The 25,294-nt window shown below is 47.1% G+C and overlaps 1 protein-coding gene and 2 long non-coding RNA genes across 3 annotated transcripts in view; 1 reads left to right on the forward strand and 2 right to left on the reverse strand.

Annotated features, from left to right (window-relative positions):
- HSD17B12 (hydroxysteroid 17-beta dehydrogenase 12) overlaps positions 1-11,455 on the reverse strand; it is a 98,326-nt gene extending 86,871 nt beyond the window's left edge. The window contains exon 1 of the mRNA XM_064452313.1: positions 11,007-11,455. Within this exon, the coding sequence (XP_064308383.1) occupies positions 11,007-11,442 (436 nt within the window). The 5' untranslated portion in view covers positions 11,443-11,455. The remainder of the gene's footprint in view (positions 1-11,006) is intronic.
- Positions 10,967-14,627, forward strand: LOC135313441 (uncharacterized). The gene is made up of 2 exons (XR_010373087.1): positions 10,967-11,085; positions 14,037-14,627. It is a non-coding gene; the product is annotated as an uncharacterized LOC135313441 (long non-coding RNA).
- LOC135313440 (uncharacterized) lies at positions 13,014-24,730 on the reverse strand. The gene is made up of 3 exons (XR_010373086.1): positions 24,146-24,730; positions 14,992-15,156; positions 13,014-14,075 (listed from the first exon to the last, which is right to left on the reverse strand). It is a non-coding gene; the product is annotated as an uncharacterized LOC135313440 (long non-coding RNA).
- Positions 24,731-25,294: the final 564 nt, after the last annotated feature.

Consider the following 25,294-nt stretch of genomic DNA (forward strand, 5'->3'; position numbering starts at 1 on the left):
CTCCAGTTTCCAGCGAGCAAGTCCCCAGACAGAGGAGTAGAAGCACAGATTTTATTTCTAAGTGTAATAGAGGGACTCCTGATTCACATTTACAGGAAGTGAGTTGTGACTGCCATGATCAGGACTAGAGGGGCCCTGCCTCCAGCCAGGTGGAGGAAAGGGATAACCAGGTTTACTGGACTGTGTGGATCTGATGGCCTGGCACGTCCGACCCACAGGAGTATAAAGCTTTAGTGGACACCGGCGCACACTGCACCTTAATGCCATCGAACTATATAGGGGCAGAACCCATCAGCATTGCTGGAGTGACAGGGGGATCCCAAGAGCTAACTGTGTTGGAGGCCAAAGTGAGCCTAACTGGCAATGAGTGGCAGAAGCACCCCATTGTGACTGGCCCAGAGGCTCCGTGCATCCTTGGCATAGACTGCCTCAGGAGAGGGTATTTCAAGGACCCAAACGGTTACAAGTGGGCTTTTGGTGTAGCTGCCTTGGAGACGGAGGAAACTGAACAGCTGTCTACCTTGCCCAGTCTCTCAAAGGACCCTTCTGTGGTGGGGTTGCTGAAGGTCAAAGAACAACAGGTGCCAATCGCCACCACAACAGCAGTGCACCGGCGGCAATATCGCACCAACAGAGACTCTCTGATCCCCATCCATGAGCTCATTCACCAACTGAGGAGCCAAGGAGTCATCAGTAAGACCCACTCACCCTTCAACAGTCCCATATGGCCAGTCCGGAAGTCTAATGGAGAGTGGAGACTAACAGTAGACTATCATGGCCTGAATGAAGTCACTCCACCATTGAGTGCTGCTGTGCCAGACATGCTAGAACTTCAGTACGAACTGAAGTCAAAGGCAGCCAAGTGGTATGCCACCACTGATATTGCTAATGCATTCTTCTCAATCACCCTGGCAGCAGAGTGCAGGCCACAGTTTGCTTTCACATGGAGGGGCGTCCAGTACACCTGGAACTGACTGCCCCAGGGGTGGAAACACAGTCCTACCATTTGCCATGGACTGATTCAGACTGTACTGGACCAGGGAGAAGCGCCAGAACACCTTCAATACATTGATGACATCATTGTGTGGGGCAACACAGCGGAAGAAGTTTTTGAGAAAGGAGGGAAAATAGTCCAAATCCTTCTGAAAGCTGGTTTTGCCATAAAACAAAGTAAGGTGAAGGGACCTGCACGAGAAATCCAGTTCTTAAGAATCAAATGGCAAGATGGTCGTCTTCAGATTCCAATGGATGTGATCAACAAAATAGCAGCCATGTCTCCACCAACTAGCAAAAAGGAAACACAAGCTTTCTTGGGCGTTGTGGGTTTTTGGAGAATGCATGTTCCAAATTACAGTCTGATCGTAAGCCCTCCCTATCAAGTGACCTGGAAAAAGAATGATTTCAAATGGGGCCCTGAGCAACGACAAGCCTTTGAACAGATTAAACGAGAAATAGTCCATGCAGTAGCTCTTGGGCCAGTCCGGGCAGGACAGGATGTAAAAAATGTGCTCTACACTGCAGCTGGGGTGAATGGCCCTACCTGGAGCCTCTGGCAGAAAGCACATGGGGAGACCCGGGGTCGACCCCTAGGGTTTTGGAGTCGGGGATACAGAGGGTCCGAAGCCCGCTATACTCCAACTGAAAAAGAGATATTGGCAGAATATGAAGGGGTTCGAGCTGCTTCAGAAGTGGTTGGTACTGAAGCACAGTTGCTCCTGGCACCCCGACTGCCAGTGCTGGGCTGGATGTTCAAAGGAAACATCCCCTCTACACACCATGCAACTGATGCTACATGGAGTAAATGGGTTGCACTGATCACCCAGCGGGCTCGAGTAGGAAACCCCAGTCGCCCAGGAATCTTGGAAGTGATTATGGACTGGCCAGAAGGCAAAGATTTTGGATTATCACCAGAGGAGGAGGTGACACGTGCTGAAGAAGCCCCACTGTATAACAAACTGCCAGAAGATGAGAAGCAATATGCCCTGTTCACTGATGGGTCCTGTCGCCTTGTGGGAAAGCACCGGAGATGGAAGGCTGCTGTATGGAGTCCTACACGACAAGTAGCAGAAACTGCTGAAGGAGAAGGTGAATCGAGCCGGTTTGCAGAGGTAAAGGCCATCCAGCTGGCCTTAGACATCGCTGAACGGGAAAAGTGGCCAGTGCTCTATCTCTATACTGACTCCTGGATGGTGGCAAATGCCCTGTGGGGCTGGCTGCAGCAATGGAAGCAAAGCAACTGGCAGCGCAGAGGCAAACCCATCTGGGCTGCCACATTGTGGCAAGATATTGCTGCCCGGGTAGAGAAACTGGTTGTAAAGGTACGTCATGTGGATGCTCACGTCCCCAAGAGTCGGGCCACTGAAGAACATCGGAACAACCAGCAGGTAGATCAGGCTGCCAAGATTGAAGTGGCTGAGGTGGATCTGGACTGGCAGCATAAGGGTGAACTATTTCTAGCTCAGTGGGCCCATGACACCTCAGGCCATCAAGGGAGAGATGCAACATACAGGTGGGCTCGTGATCGAGGGGTGGACTTGACCATGGATATTATTGCACAGGTTATCCACGAATGTGACACATGCACTGCAATCAAGCAAGCGAAGCAGGTAAAGCCTCTGTGGTATGGGGTACGATGGCTGAAATATAAATATGGGGAGGCCTGGCAAATTGACTATATCACACTCCCACAGACCCGCCAAGGCAAGCGCCACGTGCTTACAATGGTAGAAACAAGGACTGGCTGGCTGGAAACATATCCTGTCCCCCACGCCACTGCCCGGAACACTATCCTGGGTCTTGAAAAACAAGTCCTGTGGCGACATGGCACCCCAGAGAGAACTGAGTCAGACAATGGGACTCATTTCTGAAATAACCTCATAGACAGCTGGGCCAAAGAGTATGGCATTGAGTGGGTGTATCACATCCCCTATCACACACCAGCCTCTGGGAAAATTGAACGGTACAATGGACTGTTAAAAACTACACTGAGAGCAATGTGGGGTGGAACATTCAAGGACTGGGATACACATTTAGCAAAAGCCACATGGTTAGTCAACACAAGGGGATCTGCCAACCGAGCTGGCCCTGCCCAATCAGAAATCCTACATACTGTGGAAGGGGATAGAGTCCCTGTAGTGCACACAAAAAGTATGCTGGGCAAAACAGTCTGGGTTCTTCCTGCCTCCAGCAAAGGCAAACCCATTCGTGGGATTGCTTTTGCTCAAGGACCTGGGTGCACTTGGTAGGTGATGCGGGAGGATGGAGAAATCCGATGTGTGCCTCAAGGGGATTTGATTTTGGGTGAAAACAGTCAATGAACTGAATGGCACAATGTGAACTGCTATATAATACTGTGTGTCACCTCTGTGTTGTATCAATGATATCAGAGTACAAGCCTCCCAACCCATGGAAGATCAACTATGAAACAAGCCGTGCAGCAGTGATGGAACGATGACTGACTCGGTATGCAGCAACCCAACGCCACACACCATCTCTCCCACCCGGAAAGACTGATACAACAGATGGAGCCCAGAGTCATGGACTGGGTGAACTCAATGGACATTTTAATGGACATTTTACAGGGAAGGTCCATGAACTAAGGGAATGATGTCTGTGTATTATGTTAAAGGATGGGAAGGGGAGGGGTGGTGATTGGTACAGTTGTATTGCATCATATGGGACCTGGGCGTGGTGTAAATGGTATGGAATAAGGGGTGGAGAATGTGCTGGTTTTGGCTGAGAAGGGGTTAATTCTGTTCACTGTGGGGGTTGGCTACCTTTCCAGCTTTCCGCGCTCTGCCACGTGGCGGGGGGGGGGGGGGGCTGGGAGGGGCAGGGCCATGGTGGGGACGGCTGACCCCGACTGGCCAATGGCAGGTTCATTCCATACCATGTGACACCATGACCAATATATTGAGGGGGGGGCGGTGGCAGCGCAGAGGCGGCGCAGCATCGGGTCGGCGGGTCAGTGAGCGGCTGCGGCGCGGGCGGTTTGTTCTGGCGGTTCATTCCTCCTCTCCCCTCCCCTGGGGCTTTGCGCCTCTCGTTCTCCTTTACATTGCATTTCTACTGTTGTTTCTTTTAATTTTAATTATTAAACTGTTCTTATCCCAACCCACGAGCGTTACCCTTCTGATTCTCTCCCCCATCTACCGGTGGGGAGTGAGCGAGCGACTGTGTGGGGCTGAGCTGCGGCTAAACCACAACAATTCATAAGACCAATAACAGCAACATGTTTTACCCACCTGCCAAAAAAATAATTCCCAGGTGGTAAATCACTGCATTTTTTCCCCAAATTCCACTCTCACACCCTCAAGGACCTCATGCTAGCTCACTTAGTCCTTACACAGGAGTGCATTTACTGAACTGGCTCTAACACCCAGCACAGTTCCAGCCAGGACAACTTCGCTGGAGACACTTCTGCCCTTCTCACGCCTGCACAAGGCCTTTCCTTGCTTTCACCAGGGTGATTCACATGTAACCTTCCCCAAGGGGAGGGAAGTACACTGGCCAGGAAAGCAATATAAAGAAAACGGAGCAAGACACTACTCTATATTACATCCTTGCATAAATTCCCTAGTTTTAAGTAACCAATTTCTATTACAAGTATTCTTTCTTTAAAATACAAATAAGGTTGAGAGAATGACTTAGCTTAAAATAACAGTTATTCATCCCCCAGGCTAACAAATTTTCACGCATTTCCCTCTCAGGCTGTTTATCAGAGATGGGTATTCCTTTCACCTTTATGCAAATAGCATCTGCCCTCCACTCATCAGCAGCTTTTTTGGGAGGTGGAGAGACCATACGACAGCATTTAACACTCCACATGCACTCTGTTCCTGCAGTTAAACACTGGCAAAGCCTGTTCATATTTTGATTCAAGTTCCCCAGTGACATTAGCTCTGCATTTCTGAACACTTCCACCCAGAATTTAACTTGAAAAATGAAAAACAACTCCAAAAAAAAAAAGAGAATCAAAGATTCATACCAAATATATTCAAACCCTAGAGCTTGAGGTTATGCGCCTGGTTGATGCTGAGGTAGGTGGTGCCCACACATACATGTTTACTCTCAACTAGTGCTGACACAGGCCAGAAGTGAAGTGCTGAAGTCCATCAGCAGGGATGCAGCAGAACTGGAGACAGGACTCTGGACTTCTGGGCTCTAAGCATTTGCTCTCCCTCTCCTCTTCTGACCAGAGAGCACAAGAAGGAGCACTTAATGTAACAAGTGTTGAGCAATTTTACTAAGCAGGCATTTTAAACAGTAACATTGTATGCAAAAGAAAACACCTAAAAGAAGCAATTGAGAAGCAGAAAGACAGCAAAATTGTAGAAAACAGTAGAGGATGGTTCACTCCTTGATATTGTCCAGGAAGCAAAACTGATTTTAAGATATGTTAGTAGCAGTCACCTACATAAAAAATACTAGAGAACCTTCCTGATTCACTAAGAGCTGCAAGGTCTCAAAAGGGATTGCAACCCACTGAAGTACCATGCAGTGTGAGCTAGAGCCTAGCTCTAGCTAGGCCTGAGCCTAAAGCAACAGAGTCAGGGATCCCCCCTCTTTGGAAGAGCAGCACTTGCTTAGTCCAACAAAGAGCAGGCTGGAGGGAGACACTGACAGAAGCCTGCTAAATTACAAGCTAGGAGGAGGATTGATGACTAAAGGAAGACAGCTAATTTTTTTACCAGAGAAAAAGTAGGATGGATACTGGGAAACATTACACAGTAAATGGGGGGAGGCCATACACACTGGACCACAGCACTTCTGGGAAGTTCAGACAGGATTAGGACCAGATCATTCCCAAAGCCACGCTTCAGTACAGCAACAATTCAAAAGCACTTTGCAAATAGTCATACAAGAAAATAATACATGCTCCAAGTTCAGGCTGCAAGATGAAGAATTATAAGCAAGCTGGCATATTTTCACATGTGAACCCAAAAAGTAACGTTAAGAACGAGTGCCATGCTTTATTTCATACAAGGGTAGAAGTGTTTGCGAAGCACCCATAATCGAGAAGAGAAAAACCCTTGCCACAGATCCGAAGTGCTGAAGATGACAAATCCCTGAATCAGTGATTCTGCTAAATAGCTCAGCTAAATTCTGAGATAGCCAAAAGCTCTCACCAAAGCTCCGCACACACCAGCCAAGCACTCAGGTGCAGGGAAACGAGGGACCTGCACAGAGCCTCTCCTCTCACAACCTGCAGCGAGAGCAGTGCTAAGAGAGGGTGAAACTCCCTTCCTTTCCCCACTAACTACACCCTCACCACAGATTGCACTAGGTCAGCTGTTTTAATCTGCGACAGTGATTTGTGACAGTCTGTCAACTATCAGCACACACTGCCAAACACCTGCAAAGCATGACTGCACTCATTTGCACAACGGGGAATGAAACTTATTTGCAGAAAACAAAGCCTTCAGGTAATAACTATTTCCCTTGAAGCTAAGGCGCTTGAAAAATTACATTGCTTGTGAAAGCTGCTCAAAGCTGTCAACAAGTTACCGCCTGGTCAGCACTGAAGTCAATGTTCTTTGTACAGAGTTCTTAAATTGTCATTGAAATAATGTATTATCTGACTTATTTCATTAAGGTTGTCCCAAAAAATTCATAAGGATCAGGGTCTGTTTTATAAGATGCTGTTTCCAGGGACCATGGGAAGCGTAAGCTATTAGACAGAATCTAACTCAAACCATTTACAAGCACAAAATCCAGCTTGTCACCTCTTCCTCTTCATACAAACATCACATCTGATTAATCTAACACTATTATTGTTAAGGTCTGATTTAGAGCTTCTTATTACCCCAACTTCCTAGCCAATAAGAGTTTGGAAATCACCCCACATATTCTTAGTTTTTAAAAGACCTGCCCATAAAGACACAAATAAGTATTTACTCCACTGCTCCTGTACCCAGTTACATACATTTTTCATGCCTCCCTTAGTGGCCCTGGTATACAAATCACTATTTTTAGATGCTGGGCTATGCAGAGTCATATATAGCCCAAGTAAAAAAAGCCAAGAGGAACAGGCAGAGAGAGCTCACCCAGCTTTGCTGCTGATAAAAGAACTTCTTGTTAAACATTTACGCAGGAAAAGAACAGTTTAAGACTGAATAAGGGGGTTTTGTCTAAAATGAAATTACAGAAAGTTAGAGGCAGTTGAGAGCACCAGCCCGATTATTGACCTCTTACAGATTCTTTAAGAAATCTGGAGCAAATTGATCACATTTAGTTATTTTTGCATGTTAGTGAATAAACTCCAAGAAGCTTAATTAAGGCAAGCTCATCTTCACAAACATTTGTTGACCCCAGTACAACAGCTGTATTCACCTCATGAGAAAGCATCATCTCTATCAGACATTTTGTAATCAGTAAATGTGTGATTATTCAACCGTGCTCGTATCAAAAACACAGGGAAAAGGTGGACTCTTTTATAAGCTACTGTGAGGCTTGAAAGAAAGCATGACTTTTCTCTGAGTGTCATATGGCCAATTACACAGTCAAAATAAACTTTATTTCCAGTTAACGCATCACTTCTGTTACAGCAAATTGGAAAAAAAAAATTCTCATTAAAATATTTGCAATTTTGATCCAGGAAAAAAGAAAGAAAAGTTTAAGTATCCAACATGATGAAGATGAGATGTTTGAGAGCATCAGATCAATCCAGCTCATAGTGACAGTGTATTTTGAGTATACCAAGTTGATTATTTGCATATACCCAACTGGTCAGATCTCAGAGCTGACCCTGCTCTGAGCAGGAGGTTGGACTAGAGATATCCTGGGGTCTGTCCCCATCTGAATTACCACAGGATTTTGACTTCATTTCACCAAGTTACTGAAGGGAAGGGGCAGAAAAATTATTTCATCTTTTCCAGAAAAAGAGGCAGCTTCCTAAAATAGAAGATAGGCAACTCTCCAAGCGGGAGCTATGACAGCAGGAGACAGTTCCCTGCTTCAGACACACTGCACTCCAAAACACGCCCAACTGTCAGTGGCAGAAAAGCAAGGTGGCTGCCTGCCATCACCATCAATAGGACACTCTCATCCAACCTAAGGGAACACCACTATGGATCACAACTACAAGCACTGCCAACAGATCTGCCTGTCTAGAGAAAGGCAGGGGAATAGCCACATCTTTGCTGTATTCCTGGTGATTTCAGAATGATTCCTCAGCATTCTGCTCCTGTCAAGTCTGTGGTTCATTTAGCCAAACTCTTTTCCAAGCAAGAGGACTGTTATTCTTATCTGTGTTACCAATTTATGAGGCACACTAGAGGCAGAGAGCAGTTAACCCAGGAATTTACACTGAATTCCCTCCCAAGATGCACCCAGAAGTCCTTCATCAGCACATCCACCCAACCTCCATCACCGCACAGTAGCCAAAACCAAGCCAGACGTGAGTTATGGGGAGAGAAAACCAGAAAAGCTGCATGCAGACCTTCACACAGAAGCGTGACTGTAGCAAAATTAACTTTTTGTCAAAACAGCTGCTATTTAAAGTAGCACAAACCTAATTTTCTTGGGAGTACATTACTGGTTCAAGTTGTTCCGCCTCCCCACATCCACTCCTCCTAAATACCAAAAATTTGACAGACCATAGAAGCAATTGCAGATATGCATCCAAAAACACACTAAGAAAACAAGGAAAGAATCTGCAACTCAATTTCAGACATGCCGAAGAGTTAGAGGGCAGGAAGGAGCCCTTACAAAAGGGCTTGTAAGGGCGCTCTCTTTTTTCGTAAAGTTGCTTTCTAGTTGTGTAGTGGAAAGAATGCATCATCACAGTAATCACAGCAGCTAATTAGCATCAAACCCATTGGCTTTTAAAAGACCAGGAGAGGAAGAAATGCACTTCCTCCCACAGTATGACTTAGTAATTCGATAATTCTCAAGGTGACCGAATATATCTGCAGCTGTGCCTTCACCCTCCTTTCCAGGAGAAGAAAGAACAGAGGGCCCCCACAGCCTGCTGCCGGTGCCACAACGCACTTCAGGGCGAACCACCCCAGTGTTTATTTAGACTGAGAAAATCTCTTCTCATTTCAGCTAGGAGACTACAGCATCCACCCCGTAAAGCAGCATTTCACCTGCATCAGCAGCACATAAAGGATGTACAACAACTAGGCAACGATGGCCACATTTTTTCTACAGGTAACAGCTCAGGTCTGAGTTAGCAAGAACCATCATCCTATTTCTCCCTCCTTCTTGACATTGCAGCACTGCTCCCACTACAAGCAGGAGTAATAAACACAGGGAATTTAGCTGTACTGCCAGCACTCCTCTTCCTCCATGACTTGAAGATCACAATCATGGCAAAGAGAAGGAATTTTTGTTAGCGGCCACTGGCCGCATACAATGGCCTGCTGCTGCCTGCGCTTGTACGAAACAGCAGAGGACATTCACATTGCTGTTCTTTGTTGATGGGATGTTAAAGGACGTAACTGAGGAAAGATCTGTTGTCTACAGTTTGTGGTTCCAGCCCTTAGGCTGGCGTTTGACTCAAGCACTGCAAGCTTCCATGTTGGAAGCAGTGCAGAACAAGCTCAAGTAACCACCAAGACTTCTGTGATGCACCACAGGTCAGCAGGCAAATGATAGTGCAGGAACATACTCAAAACCAACCTCAGAAAATGAAAGAGGCCTTGGGTCTCCTGTGCCAACTGTATCTTTGACAGGCATACGACTTCTCTAGCTAGAAGGAAGACATAGTACTTAATCATTTGCACCTAATGCTATAACTTGTCCAAAGCATTCCCACTGTATTTCAAGCCTGGGCACACAGGACCCATGACATGCTCTGGGATTACATAGAGTGCCAGTAGCACTACTGGTATCTCACGCAAGTAGGCGTTCAATTACCCAACCTTGTCTTCACCTATGAGTTCTGCGTTGGCTCTTGCAGAGGATATGGGGAACCACAGTCCCACACACAGCCCTGCAGCCCACCAGTTTGTTGAGGGGCTGCCACCTAGAAGCAGCTGTAGAGTCTAAGCACCTGATGCTCTCCTACTCCCTGTTGGGGAAGGAAGTATCTTTTGCAGCCTTTTCATAAAATCATAGAATGTCCTGAGTTGGAAGGGACCCACAAGGATCATCGAGTCCAACTCCTGTCCCTGCACAGGACAACACCAAAATTCACACCATGTCTATGAGGGCATTGTCCAACTGCTTCTTGAATAACATCAGGCTTGGCGCCGTGTCTGCCTCCCCGGGGAGCCTGTTCCAGTGCTCCACCACCCTCTGGGTAAAGAACCTTTTCCTAATATCCAGCCTAAACCTCCCCTGGCACATCTTCCTGCCATTCCCTCGGGTCCTGTCACTGGTCACCAGAGAGGAGAGATCAGTGCCTGCCCCTCCTCCCCTTGTGAGGAAGCTGCAGACTGTGATGAGGTCTGCCCTCAGCCGCCTCTTCTCCAGGCTGAACAAACCAAGTGACTTTAGCTGCTCCTCATACGGCTTCCCCTCTAAACCCGCCACTGACTTCGTGGCCCTCCTCTGGGCACTCTCTAGTAGCTTTGTATCCTTAAAGTACTGTGGCGCCCAAAACGGCATACAGTGCTCGAGGTGAGGCCGCACCTTTTACACCACCACCTCGCCTCGAGCTCACACCTGGCGCAGTTCGCAGTTATTTTCATGGCCCACCCTGGTAACTCCCGCCCATGCAGGCGCTCCGCTCCCTTCGGCGGGGACGGGTCTGAAACCCTCCGGTCTGGCCCGCCACGCCGCCGGAGAAGCCCTTTCTAACTCCCCATCGCCGCTCAGAAGCCCCTGAGACCCCTCAGAGACCGCTGCCGCTCCTCCGGGGGCGGCGGGGACGGGACTAGCGTGACGTCACCGATGAGGTAGCACGCCGGCGCGGGGCGAGGGGGGCGCTCCGCGCCGGGACCCGGGACTCGCTCCCCTCCCCCCGAGGGCCCGGCCCCGGCGGGCAGGGCGAGGCGAGGCGAGGCGGGGCGACACAGAGGCGGAGGCGGCGGGGCCGGCTGGGACGCGGACGGACTCACCTGCCCAGGCGCCCAGCGCCGGCCCGACGGCGGCGGCGCCGCTGCCCAGCACCCAGAGACGGAAGCCGGCCAGCAGGCGGTAGGTGACCACCGCCGCCGCGTAGAGAGCGCCCAGTGCGCCCAACCAGTAGAGGAGGCCGGCGGTAGCCGGGAGAGCAGCAGGACCCGCCATGCTGCGGAGGCGGCCACGGCCCGACTGAGCCCTCCCGGCCGCCGCCGGCCCGCAGCTGCCGCCGCGCCCGCCCCCGCCCCGCCGCCATTGGCCGAGGGGCCGATCAGTCAGCGGGTAACCCGGCAACGCGGCCGATCCCGCCCGCCCCGGGGCCGCGCGGCCCCGCCGCGCCGGAAGGGAGGGGGCAGGGAGCCGGCGGCCGCGCGCCCCCGTACTACTCGCGGCCTGCGCCCCACGTGGTCGGCACGGTTCCCTCGCCGCCATTGGCCGGCGGGAATGGCCGTCATCTGGCGGCAGCGCTCTCCTCGGCCCGGATTTGCGGAAGATGGCGCCTCTCCTCCCGCCCCCATTGGCGTCATATGAGCCCATTCATAAAATGCTGAAGCTCCGCCTCGCATCCGAATGCATCCCTCAGTTCCCCCCGCCGCGATCGCCACGGGCGTCCGTGGGAGGGGACGGCGTCCCCCGAGCAGGGGCCTGGCACCGGGGGGGGTCCGTCCCGGGGATCCGCCACTCCAGCGCCGGCTCGCTCCGCTCTGCTCTGCTGCCCCGGGACGTCACCCCGGGCTTGCTCTTGCCCTTTAGGCACGGCCTAAGCTCCCACAGCCCCACGCGCGACGGGTGGGAACGCCTGGACTTGGGGGGGCGTGGAGGACACCCCTGAATTCACCGGAACATCCACGGCGACTTGGTGCAGTGTGTGGGGCAACCAAAAGGCTGGAAAGGTCCGGCAGAGGGGACCACTGTTTTATAGGCAGACTTTTGTAACTCATAGTGTCAAAATCTTCTAGAAAGCAAGCCTTTTATACGATTTACTTGACAATGACCTCATTACAAGCAGCAAGAAACTTTCTCCAGATGAGGTTTTTCAGAGACCCGCATCCACCCGAGTTGTTAACAACAGGTGGCACAGAGGGCAGTTCTATAAGTTGCCTTTCCTTTCTCCCCTGCCTTCGAAAACAGGTCGTACCCCGATCCACCCACTACTGCTGAAGATCTCCAAGTTCCACCAAAGCACTACTCTGCTCCAGACTTCCTCCTCTTCCTACACTGCTATGACACCTGGGAGAGCCAATTTCGGCCTGCCCAGATACCCACCAACAGTCACAGCCAAACCCAGAACAGTCACAGACCTGATCTTACTTGCCCACCGATTTTATTACATTGCTCTTTCCCTCGCTGGCTCTCCAGCTGCTGCCACCACCACTCACATTCCCAGCTATGTAGCTTTGCCACAGCCAATTTTCAAGGAACCTCTGGCTTTCCATTGCCTCTGCTAGAGCACAGCCACCAGGCTGCAACTCTTCATTGGTTCCCCACATCCATTCCTTTGCATGTCTTCCCACATGCTAGGGTGATGCCAGATGCAGCCTCTGGCAGGTCACCTGCCAAACCCCAGCACACTTCAGATCTAGCTTCCTTTTATTTGCTTACTGTAAACTGAATGGATTTACAAGGCATCTACAGTTTCCCTCTCCTTGTCCCACTCCACATTCCCTAACCTTCACCTGCTTGTTCATAGGACAGGAGCTCCTCAATGCAGGAATTAAATTTTTCACAGTTTCGAAAGACCCAGTATTAAGTGCTAACCTAAATGCAACAGCTAAGTAGCGCCCCGAGTGTTGTACCTCGAGGTCTCCATCAGATTAGGGTGCCACGTGGATGCAGTTACAAAGACTAGTGCAACCTTAAAGCTCTGATTTCAAAACAAGGCACTTTTGTATGACATCAACTACCTGATGCAATTAATTGTGTGTCCTGAGATACAGGAGATTGCACTTCACGATCTTTCATTTACACTAAGGAAAATGAGACCAAAGAAATTAAATGAAAACGTGTTTTTATAGGTTTATCTGTTTTATTAGTTTCATAAAAATGTTTGTTACATTTCCTGTTATTAAACATATATACATACACAACAGCTTTTCACTCAAATATACATAATTCATAGAAATGAAAGGTTTCTGTCCATAATCGACTTCTGGAAACCAAATTCATAGCATGACTCGAACTTCATTGGATTCAACTACACACTGTCTGCAGTGATGCAGATTAAAAGAATGAAACTGCCATACACTTTGCAATGAAGAACTTGTCAAGTCACTCTCTTGCTGGCTGACCTATGGGTTTACAGTTGATTCTTAAGAAATTCATTTTTATCATACAGCAGTTGTATCAGATCTAATGGGAGGGAGCACATAACTGGATTTCATTCTATTCCACAACAGGAGGCATCCATCCTCACGGTCATTTGGCATGCCTTTTTTTTCCTTTTGTTTGTCAGTCGCTCAATTGTGAAAGGCAACACTACTGAGGCTCAAGCTCTTACCAAGTTTTCTTCCTGTTTTTCCCAAGAGAGGTCACCTATTGCTTACTGGCCATCATTTTTAGAACAGCATCATTTGCTAGGGCTAACTCCTGCAGTCTTTACACAAGGAAAATTGCCTCAGACCTCAGCAAGCATGTACCCTATATAATACCCACCAAAGACAGGGCTTTGATTGCAAGGAAGTGCAAAATTGCTGGGATAATTTAATTTTCCTTTTGTTCCTCACCAGTCTTTCCTTAATTTGCAAACCTACTTTAATCTGCACGAAGAATCTTGGCATTTTTGCATGAACACCTGTGTGTTGGAAAGAAACAATGTTGATACAGGCAGAGAAAAGAACACAAGTAATCAGAGGGAGGTCTGAGCATCGCTCCTCCTTGGGATCATAGTGCAACTGTAAATTCCCAGAAAGAGCATATGCTTGCTGTGGCCACATCACACTATTTTCTTCTATTGGCTGTCAAAGCAGTTCTCAAATTGTTTGCAGGATTAATGACACACTGCTGATTCTCACTCTTTCATCTTCCAGAGGACCAGGCAATAGAGAGATGGGATACAGCAAAAGCATCTGAAAAGAGAAAAGGAACCAGTTTGGCTCTGGTAAGAGATCTGCTTACAAGTCAAAGACAACACAAGAGCTGAAGTGAGGGATGGAAGGTAACACTGTGATCCCCAGGGTCACCACATGTCGACAACAGGAGTGGCCTGGGCAGCTGGACAGCATACACAAGCTGGAGGAAAGGAGATGGGTGTTGGGCAACCTGCTGAAGGGAGCAGGCAGCTTCCTACTGGATGTCTGTGGAAGCCATGCCAGAGTTACCACAGGGATGCTGCCAGTTACAGATGGGTCAGAAAGAGGGAAGGAAGTATATGGGTGCTATGAAAGATGCGCTGGCCTTTGCCAGAGCCTACCCGTCTGTTATTACAACGCCTACTACCCACTGTACTGCAGTTGTGCTGCTCCTGAGACCTCTTATCTGAACAACCTCTAGTTGCAGGTCAGGATAGAACCTGCTCTGCTCTTCTCTCAGGGAACCAATAAATCCCTTGACAGAGAAGCACAGATACTGCAAGGCAGTTTTCAAGTTTTCTGTATTAAAAAATAATACTGGTTATTCAACAGTGTTGCTATTTTTTAATGCTACCCTGTTCAGAGAGGAAGGCAGTCCTCTGAGAGGCAGTCTACATTTAGAAGATGAGTCACAGGCAGGGAAAGGTCCTCACTGGAAGGAAAAGAATTATACAAAGGTCAAGTGAGGGATTTTAGATCTCTTGCTTTTGGCCATCACACATTCCTGGACAGCAGGCACATGCCCCTTTTCAGGGTTAATCCCAGTCTTCCCCTGAGCTTTGCAGGTCTGTTCCCATTTCTCATATGGTGCTGCAAAGCCCAAAGGAGCACCCAGTCAGCTGAGCTGATGGAACAGCCAGCCATCTTGAAGCCACTCACACATCCACATGCACACACATGTACAGGAGGATACCTTGCCAAGGTGCCAGAGATCCACCTTTCCACAGCATCTTTTATCAGCTCAGGCATGTAGTCAGTTCCAGACGACTGCAGACGCAATCTGGTTCAGGGTAGTGACGCAAGCCTAAGTCAACCCATAACGCAGCTACATTGCTCCATCATATGGAAGGCAGCCAAACTGTATGGCAGATCACAAGAGAGACAAAAAGAGAAAGTGTTTAGGAAAGCTAAAGGAGTAAAGACATGCATGAGTAAAAAAGCAACAGTAAAAAAAAATTAACTAAAAAGAAGGATGTAGAACTACAGCGAGGAAGACATCAAAATGAGACATAAAGAAAGCAAAAATACAGCAGAGAGGAGAAATAAAATGCAACGAATAGGGGATAAAAGAGCATCCAGTAAGAAGAGACATTCAATTTTCATTAAGTTTTTCTGTGACTTTGCTGCCACAGGTATCTCATGAGCAATCACACACCTCAGTAAGACCACATTCCCATGTCTCACACGTACATCCTCCCTCGTGCCCTTCTCTCACAGTACCTGGGGAAGACACCTCTTACTACAAGCCCACAGACAAGAACCAGAACTGGTCACTCACTGTACACAGAGCAAGGCAGCGTGGCCAGGGGGTCTTAGCACTCAGGAGGCCTCAGCACCAGGCCTGGCTAGCCCAGCCAGCAGTGCCCTCTGTTCTGCAGCAACCCTGATAGCAGGACAGGGGACTGCTGCTTATCTGTGATGTGTTACTTTTTTCCTACCACTGAGAAGAGGTGTAGTCATTTGTTTCATTAAATTGCATTCTTGTACCCGGCGCTAATTTTGTCCCTTATAAATATGTTTTTCATTCTAGCAAGTCAAGTGCAGCTTTCCCTCCTGTACAGTCATTCTCTTCTCATGCCTCTCCTATCATTACTCACACTTATTGCAGTGAGACCAGATTCAATAAAGGGCCTGGCTGTTGTAGGGCTGAGCACTGCAGTGTGCCTTTGCTTAAATCCACAGCCCCAAATTAAGACACCCTGCCTTGGCACACACTGAAGGCAAAAAGTGAAATACCTACGATCTACACTGTCCGTCCCGTTAAGTGAAGAACTCCACAGGAACTGCTTGGACATGCCAATAAATCTCTCAAGACACCTCAAACAGCAATAGATCCTAACACTGGGGTGACACAAGACACCTGTGGAATTCCCAATCCTGAGCCTTTTCTTATGTACCTACTCCATCCCCTTGCAGGGGTCACAGTACCCCTTCAAGCCCACACGCTATTTAGCTCAGCCAGGAACTCAGTTTTCCCTCCTCTGCCTGAAAGGGCTTGCACCAGCAAAGAGTCTTAACAGCACAGCACAGACATGTTCTGGGAGAGGTGCTCCCAGCTGAAGCTATTACACAGAATAACTGTTTTCCCATCAGCCACAATGATGGGAGGGAAAGCCAGCGGGACTGGAGGGGCTGGAGCAGACATTCTCAGCCCCATCCCATGCATAAATCTTAAGCATGTGTTAAAGCAGTATATTTGGGCAACTCTGAAAGCAGGTATTTATGTAACCCTCCTCACCCCTGGCCTGCTCCCCAGTAAGCAGGGCCTTGGGGATCTATGTTTTAGACTTGAGCCTCAACAGCAGTAGCTAGCTGGCTCTGGCTCTCAGCCCCTCCAGTACTCCTGTGGGCCTAACAGAAGGCAGTGCCATAATAAATGAGCAAGCGAGTACCAATTTTGGTTTGCATGTCTCTCATCCTAAAATTGTCCACTTTTGACTATAGTTTCTGGGAGAAGGACAGGAACCTGCAAACACAAGTCAGCTTTGAAATACAAGTCTTAACTTTGAAACTGAGTCAGCCAGGCATTTTGGGTTGCCCCACTGTGTAACAGCTATACACTCCTTGTTTCATAAATAAACCTTGGGCGTCAGCAACCTGTCCTTCTGCTTCAGGGATCGAAGTCCCAAATTTCTCAACAACAAATCAATCCAGGCAAACGCAGCCATGGAAGCTATACAGAACCTAAAGCAAGACAGTAGTTGGCATATTAACTAGTTGAGGATACAGATTGTAAATTTAACATGCCACACAGATGTACGCTGCTCTTTTTACAAGACAGCCTGTTCAATTCCCCTTAAGAAGAATAGGAAACAACGCAAACGCACTGCAAACTTCTAGTACTTTATGCAGTACTTATTTCACTTTTACCAACTATGGATTAACAGGTGAGTCTCTTGTAAAATCTCAAAATTCCTTTTTGTTGCCTTTCCCCATTCAGAGTTCTCAGAAGTGATTACAATGTGGAGCTCCAGATCCTCTCATCATGCAAACAAAGGAAAGGCTTGAGTAGGACACGTGTATAAAGTTTTTTCTTTTTAATCACCAGTAACACTGGGAATCAAGTAGTTCTCAAAAAAATTCTACCAGTGTGCATGCTGCAAATGCAAGCACAGCATGTGTTTACTGGAGAGACATAATATGGGCCGTGGCAACAGAAGATTAAACTTCTTCAATCCTATAGCCCACTGAAATCTATTGATTTTGAGCTGAAAATATCATCTGTAGAAAAGAAATACTGCGTTCTCATTGTTTAATCCTTGACGTCTCTGCTACCTAGTTTTTTAACTGTAGATAAGCAATACAGATACTTGTCCACACAAAATGAACTAAGTTCAGGAACGTGTCTCCATCACGCCACTACCGACACTCAGTGTCACCATTCACCTTCAGACCCAGATGATGGACTGGGTTTGATAATAAACCTTTGTCTCCTCATCTATAATCTATTGTCATCCACTGCATTGTATTATATACACTCAACCCTCTTTCACTGCATCCTTTTGTGGGGTACATTGAATGTGAGATTGTGGCTAGAGCCCTCCCTCCACCCCCCTCCGATGCATCTATTGTCCCCAGGAGAGTCTGCCTAGCACAAGCTGGTTCATATCCATGGGACAGGAATCACACAACACTTCCTCTCTTCCGCATAAATACTTCACCCCTTCCATATCCCAGTGGACTAGCCTTCCTTTTAAAAAAATCCATCTTCCTCAAGTGTCTCCTTAAAGATCCACTTGCCAGACAGTTCTGGTGCCCCTGCCATAACCCTGTACTTCCAGAAGACTTTGTCTTGGCCACTCCCGGTATTTCACAAACATGAATTACACCTTGAAGAACGCCCGTAAGTACGATGTAGCACTCAGTTTGCACATGAGGAAACGTGAGGGCAGAGAGTTCAGCTAGGACCCTACCAGGGACAGAAGTTGAGAGCAAAAAGATCTCTCTTCCCTCTCTTTAAAACCCAATCATGCTTCTGTATTTTTGTCTTCAAATTCTACATAATTCTTTAAACTATACAGCTTCCAGAGTTCCTAAAGAGTTCTGCCATTAAAGTTTTAACCATTAATGCCAGCATTTAGAAACACCCTGGGAGATTTGGTCATTCCCAGGATTGTATGTTGCTACCCATTGCAACAAGGATTTGGATCCCAAGTACCCATCATCGCAGATGGTTGCCCTAACCATTGGCTTCAGCGACACAACACTGCCCAAACCGTAACAGTTCTTCCAACGTGCACACTCATCTCATACCTGTCTTCTCCAAATACCTCAGAGGTCCTGGGGGGAACAAAGGACGAGCTCTTAGGAGATACATCTGCTGAGGTAGGCATGGGATTTGAACTCCAGGTTTCCATGTCTTACGCACCTGAACTGGCAGACTGCTGATGCACGGTATGTCTCACATCATGAGGCCTGACTGTGGCCAGCCAGCTTTAGGAGAGGCAGCAGGACAGACCCCCACTAACAATGGTTGTAGAGTGCTGTGCCATGCCAGTATGGCCAAGCACAAACACACAGCTCACCAGCACTAAGGTCACCAGGACCTTGGCAAGCAGAGAAATCTCAGACAGAAACTGAGGTCCTCGTGCAGTTAGATGGCACCTGAGCAGGTGATTTGGGTGGGGGGGGTCTAAGCTTTGTCTTTAGATGCTGAGAGGGCAACTGGATGTTTTGGATGGTAACAGGAAAAGAAGTATCAAAGGCTAGTATTATGTAGGGGAATTTATGGTACTAGAATATTGCCTTGCTCAAACAGGGGAGGTCTGGCTTCTCTAACTCAATACTTCTTTGTGCTTGATGGTGGGAGAGCAAAATTTATTTTGTCTTAGTAATTTAAACCTAGCTGTCATCTACCTGAATACTGCAATAAGAATAGTAGCAATCATTTGGACTCTCTTTCCATGGAAACACTTGAGACAGAAATTACCACTGCCACTCTCAAACAAGTACAAACAACAGTTTTTATCTTTCTTACTCATTAGTTACTCTGCTTTGATAAAATTTTGAGAGAAGTTTCTGTATAGGAAGGCACTGCAGAAAACGAAACCAGTAGCACCAAAAGATGGCATTTCCTTCCACCCCAGGATTTTCACACATCAGAGAGACAAGGGGAATGCCAAAATTCCTGTTTCTCCTCTTGCTATTTCTGTGCCTATAGATGCTGCTGCAACAACCACCAACAGCTTTTGTACCAACAGTATGATCATTTTAGAGGTACTGAGGGTTTTTTTTCCTACGGGAGGAGCTCATTGAGAAGCTCCTCATTACCTCTCCTTCGACTGTTTTTTCCTTTCTGGGAATAAGAGGAAGTGAATGATGTAAGACCAAAGACACCATAATAACATCCCCACTCAGAAGGCTATCTATTCAGGGGGTGTAAATGACTATCCCTCTGGAGACATCAATGAATATCTGCAGACTTACAGCAGTGATGACCTGGCTCCAAAGCATCCCTACAAATAGTAATTAAAAACAAGGAAACAACAACAACAATAAAGAAAACAACCGAAAAAATGCTGCTGCAGACCATGGTGAACCATCCCTTTCCCAGTCTACTGCTACCAAACCAAGCTCTGGCATACTTTGATTTTGTTCAGTGCTTACATTTCCAGTACTTTTATATATTGATATTCTTCTGTTTTTACTCATCAGCCAGCATATGCAGCAAAGCAGATGTACGTGTATATATATATGTGTATGTGAGTATACACGTGTACACAGTCCTCCCAGACTTGCTTATATAAAACCAGCAAAAGAATGGATTTGTCCTACTCTTAATAACAGCACTAACACCTTATTTTTGTTCAATATTAAAATATTAGCTGGTTTGCTTTTGTTACTGAATCATGCAAATCTAGTTATCAAGCTCATCAAAGGAATCCTTCTCACTTCCATAAATTTGCTCCTCCAATCAATAGTATTTCAAGAGGAGTAGTACAGCACAAGAGAATGAAAGACCGGTGACACTAGTGGAAGGGTCTCTTTTTGCAGCAGAAAGCCTTGTAGGATGACACAGGCAAATCAGGTCAGAAAATTTTCCTTCGCTGTAGTCCTAACACTGTGCTCCCACCATTTCAGTGGGAAAGCCCATGACTTCGTTCCAGTTCAAAAAGGTCAAGAAAAGGACAAGAGGAAGCATCTGCTATGAATAATTTTTTTAAAATAATCAGAATTGGAAGAGAAAAATATTTTTCAGAAATCCAGGATACATAACAACTGAGCATGTTTCATTCCACACTCATAGAATCAGTTTACAGTCACGTTTCTGCCCGGTAAGCTTCAAGATTCTGTCTGTAGCTCACATCCCACCACCTATTGTAGAAAAAATGTGAAAGAAACCATTTAGAGGTGGGGATTTTTTGTGTGTCTTCCAAGTCTTTCATACTCTTTCCTACCAAATGAGCCTTCCATTCTCACATGACTTGTTCACCTCTAGGGGGATGAAAGAAGTTTAATCCTTATAATCCATTCACTCCTCTGCTTCAGCAACTAGGGGAAGTGCCACTGGCAGCACTTCACACATACATTGGTGATTAGATTGATTCCATCACTTAATTTTCTGTTGGCCACTGAATGGGAATTTACCTCCTTAAAACAAATTCTTTCTATTTCGATACCCTGCAACAGTTGTGGACTGAAAAATAAGATTAAAATGGATGGCTGAGCAATGATTGCTTAACACCCTGCTTTGCAGAGATTTCCCAAATAGCAAAAACACCAAGTAAAAACCTAAAATGTCTGCCTAGAGTATGGTAGCCTTCCTGAAAAGCAATGTTCTTTGAGGCTCTTCTGTTGATTCTTCCCTGCTGCAGGGAGTGCTGAATGTAAAAGATATAGGCAGAGAAAAGGTACAAGGTCTCAGGTAAAATCCCAAGGGCGTTGATTATACTTATATTTCAGAATGCAGTATTGTCTTGCCCTAGATGACTAAGTTTTTCATTTAAATGCTTTCCTAAAAATTGTTCCACGAAGCCTTCCACAAATAGCCCATCCTGGGACAAGAAGTCAGAAGCACTGCATGAGTACACCTTCAACCATGGTGTCCAAACGATACAGTTTGTCTACTCCCTTGTTAAAGTCAGCCAGATCAAGAACATCTCTTCTGCTGGCACAATTCAGAGCGAACAGGTGATAAGCAGTTGATAGCATATATAGCCAAACTACTCTGCTTCTAATAAGGCACCCAAACAAAAGAACTCAATTAATGGAAAAGGAAATCAAGATGACAAAAACCAGCAGCACTAAACTTACATATCCCACCACAGAATCCACCTCATTGATGCACAAGAACACAGAATCAAGGGAGGGGATATCCAGGATTTCCAAGTCAAATTCCCCGCTAGTATGCAGAACCAAATGCTGATGTTCTTTTCTGGATTTGTCAAGCTTCGTTTTAAAAGAAATTTAAACTTCTTTCTCATTTGAAACCACTCCAGAATACCGGTGGTCCGATAGTTAGAAATCTTCCTGTAATTTCCAGCAAACTGTGCTCATTATCCCCTTTATAAGCATTTGTTTTGCTTGTTTACTGTAATCTTGAGCTCACAATTATTTTTCTCCCCTATATAAAAAAAACTATAATGGTCACTTGTGTGTCTTTCCATTATCAGTCTCTCTATTCCTCTTAACATCCATGTGGTCCTTTTCTCCATCTGTTCCATCCATCTGTTTGAATCCATTTATCTGAATGTGGGTGACAGCTGGGTTCCAGATAAGGTCTCACTAATGCCATATCCTTTGACATGAAGGTTTTCTATACATCCAGGAAATCCCTCCCCTAATACCTTCTAGGACACCATCTTTTTTATTATTTCCTCAGCCACGTCACACAGCAGTGTGCTATCATTCTGCTGCTGACTACTACACCCGCTACCAATTCACCATTAAAGTGATGGGCAGTTCTAGAATAAATTGTGATTAGCTTCTATTTGCATCACTAAATCTCATCTAACTCTATTAATCTCAGTTTTGATTCCTCTTGTTGGTACACAGCTATTCCAATCCCCCTCTCTATCAACACAGTCCACCAGTTTTGTGTCATAAGATTTCATCATCACAGTTCTACTGTTTCACTAGTGTCCCTAAGGAAAAGATTAAATCGTTTCCAATACAGTCTTTCAAAATTCCAGTTCACAGCCTCCTTTCCATCAGTACATTCTCTTTCCACCTATTATCTGCCTGTGCATTCCCAAGTCCCCTTATGGTGTAATTAATCCAAATTTTCACCATTTTACAAAATTTCCTCCCATAGTACAATATCAAATACTGATGATGAAATCTATAAGATCTAGCATATTTCCTCTGTCTAGAAAATTGTAGCATAAGGTAATAAGTTAGTCTGGCACAGTCTGTTTCTGCCAAAACCATGTTGCATTTCACCCCACTTTTCATTTGTCTCTGGGTCTTTTATTTTGCCCTTCAAAAACTGTTCTACAGCTAAGTGTACTATGGCTATCAGATTAGATCATCTGTATTACAAACCCTGTCCTTCCATTGGGTACCCTCAACTATTTGGCCCCCTTTACAGGTAGCTTCCACTGGTTGGATAGTATTTAAAGTTGGATTGTACACTTTTGGAACGAGGATGTATTTTATTTATAGTGCTAATGCACTTCCATTGCCATTAAAATATGAAAACAAAATCCAGTAAAATTAATTTCCTGTTGAAGAACTGAAAAAGCAATTGTTCTTTCCAGATGGGAATAGAGTGGGCCATACACTAGTAAGTTTAAAACACATTACAATACATTATTCATGTTTTCTTTGTCTTTAACTTTTGTATTTTATTTTGTTCTGGATTTGCCGATTTTGTATCTCAAGTCATCTTCAACACTGTAACTCTGTGTGTCCATATACCACCAGGGGTTATAAAGCAGGCACTTTGACACTTTCCCCTCTTTTGTGTCTATCCAACTGTTTCTTTCATAAGCAAAACAACATTTTTCCTCCACTAGAACAACACTTTTCCTTAAAAAAAAAAAAGTTTATTTCACTGCAATCTTTCTTCCGAGAATTACACCCATCTGCGTATACTTTAAAGACTGTACTTCAGGTGACAATCATTGGCAAAATCTAACATGCTTCCTGACACAAATACAAAAATGCCTGTAGCCCTCCTCTCACACCTCCTCTCAGAACGGAGCCGTAACACGCACAACAGAAAACAAACCTGTTATGGCATATATGCTCCTTTTGTTTGAGCATTATTTTCTTCGCACATCTTCATTTATTAGTTAACAAATAAATTATGTTTTCTTCTGCATTTCAAGAGGATTACCATGACCAAGAAAAAGAAACTACCTAACAAGAATCTTTCCCATTCCATTCCCATGAGAACTTAAACATGCTCAGCCCCAAGTTCAGCTAACCACTGATGTATGGCACCACCATCTTTCAAGACTTGCCATCAAAAAGTAAGGAGGAAAAACAAAACAAACTAACAAAAAACCCCAAACAAAATTTACCAAACTCACTTCAGACTGATGTATGTCCCATACTGTTATTTATCATTCCTTTCCTACATAAAAGAAGGTACCTCCGGCTAATTGATAAATTCCTTTAAGACATCAGAATGCTTAACAAGAAGCTGATTTTGCACTTTGGGCCCACTATTAGCATAAATTCAATTAACACGTAACGTTTTCCCTCCTTTTTCTTTCCTCCCTGCTTTGTCCTCAGAGAAAAAAACTTGCTACCAGGTAGACTACCAAGCCCCGTTTGCTTCCTGGCTCTGTCCCTCCACCACTTCCACACATTTGAGCACCTTCACGCATCTTAATTTTTCGCTTTCACATTAAAGAAAACCCAAGACAAATAAACTTGTGTATAAAAACTGAGACACACACCCTCGTCCTGTCGACCGCAAGCGTTTGCTACCCGAGCAAGCTGGCCGCTGGCGGAGGCCCCAGGACGGCATGGCTCTTCGTTCTGTTGTAGAGCTCACCAGAAAGTGGAAGCAAAGCTCAGCCCGCGCTGCCAGCCTGCGGGCCGGGGCCGGGCCCCCGAGCCGCCGCCGGAAGGACGGCTCGGGGGCGCAGGGGAGGTCGAGTCCCGGGCGGGAGCCCTGCGGATGAGCCGCGAGCGGGGTTTAAGCTTAGGAGGAACAGGGTTTGGGCCAGCCCGCGGGAAGGCCCTGCTAGACCAGGCCGGGCCGGGCCGGGCCGGTGCCCCGCGGCACGGTTCCGCGGCAGAGCGCGGCTGCCCACCAGGCCAGGCCGGCCGAGCCCCAGCCCAGCTGTAGGCCTGATCCTCCGCCCCGCCGCCGATCCCTCTCTCTCCCTCCCGCCCGGCGCCCGCGGGTGAGGGCTCCGGGGAAGGGGCACGGCCGCACCAACCCGCCGGCGCTGAGGGGAGGACCCGGCGCTCGGCGGGGGAGAGGCGGCCCCGGGGCCGAGCCAGGGCGGGCGGGCCCAACGGCGGCGTTACGGCAGCTCCCAGCATGCCGTGGCGCCTACAACTCCCAGCCTGCCCAGCCGCGCCGCCCTTAACCCTCTGCGGCGCCCAGTCAGCCCCTCACCCGGCGCAAGCCGGCTCCCCTTGGCTCCCGCCGCTCCCTCACCGCGGGACCCGCCGCCAGGGCCCTGGGGCCCGGCCCGGCCTCTCTGCGGGAGATGAGTCGCCCCCGGCCCGGCCCGGGCGCCGGCTGCTCCGAGCGGCGCGGCCCGGGCCCGTCCGGGCGGTGCTGTGGCTGGTCCCCCTGCTCCTGCAGCCTGGTCCCTGCTCCCAGCCACTGCTGTTTGTTACTGACGGTGGTGATACTGCTGGTATTAACTGCCCGCTCCCTGCCAGTTAATAAAAAGCAGGTGAAAGATCTTCTTCCAACTCCTTGGGTTGGTTTGTTTGTTTTTACTTTCTTTTTGTTTCAAAAGACAAATTGCAATAAGTAAATTAACTCAAAAATAGCCTTACGGACCCTAGAAAACTTTGGGACAAAGTTACCAGGAACTGCCGGCTTACCCTGCAGTGGAAGTAACGTGAAAACTCCGTCACGCTAT

Source organism: Phalacrocorax carbo, chromosome 5 (genome assembly GCF_963921805.1).
Source record: "Phalacrocorax carbo chromosome 5, bPhaCar2.1, whole genome shotgun sequence".
In the NCBI taxonomy this organism is placed as follows: Eukaryota; Metazoa; Chordata; class Aves; order Suliformes; family Phalacrocoracidae; genus Phalacrocorax; species Phalacrocorax carbo.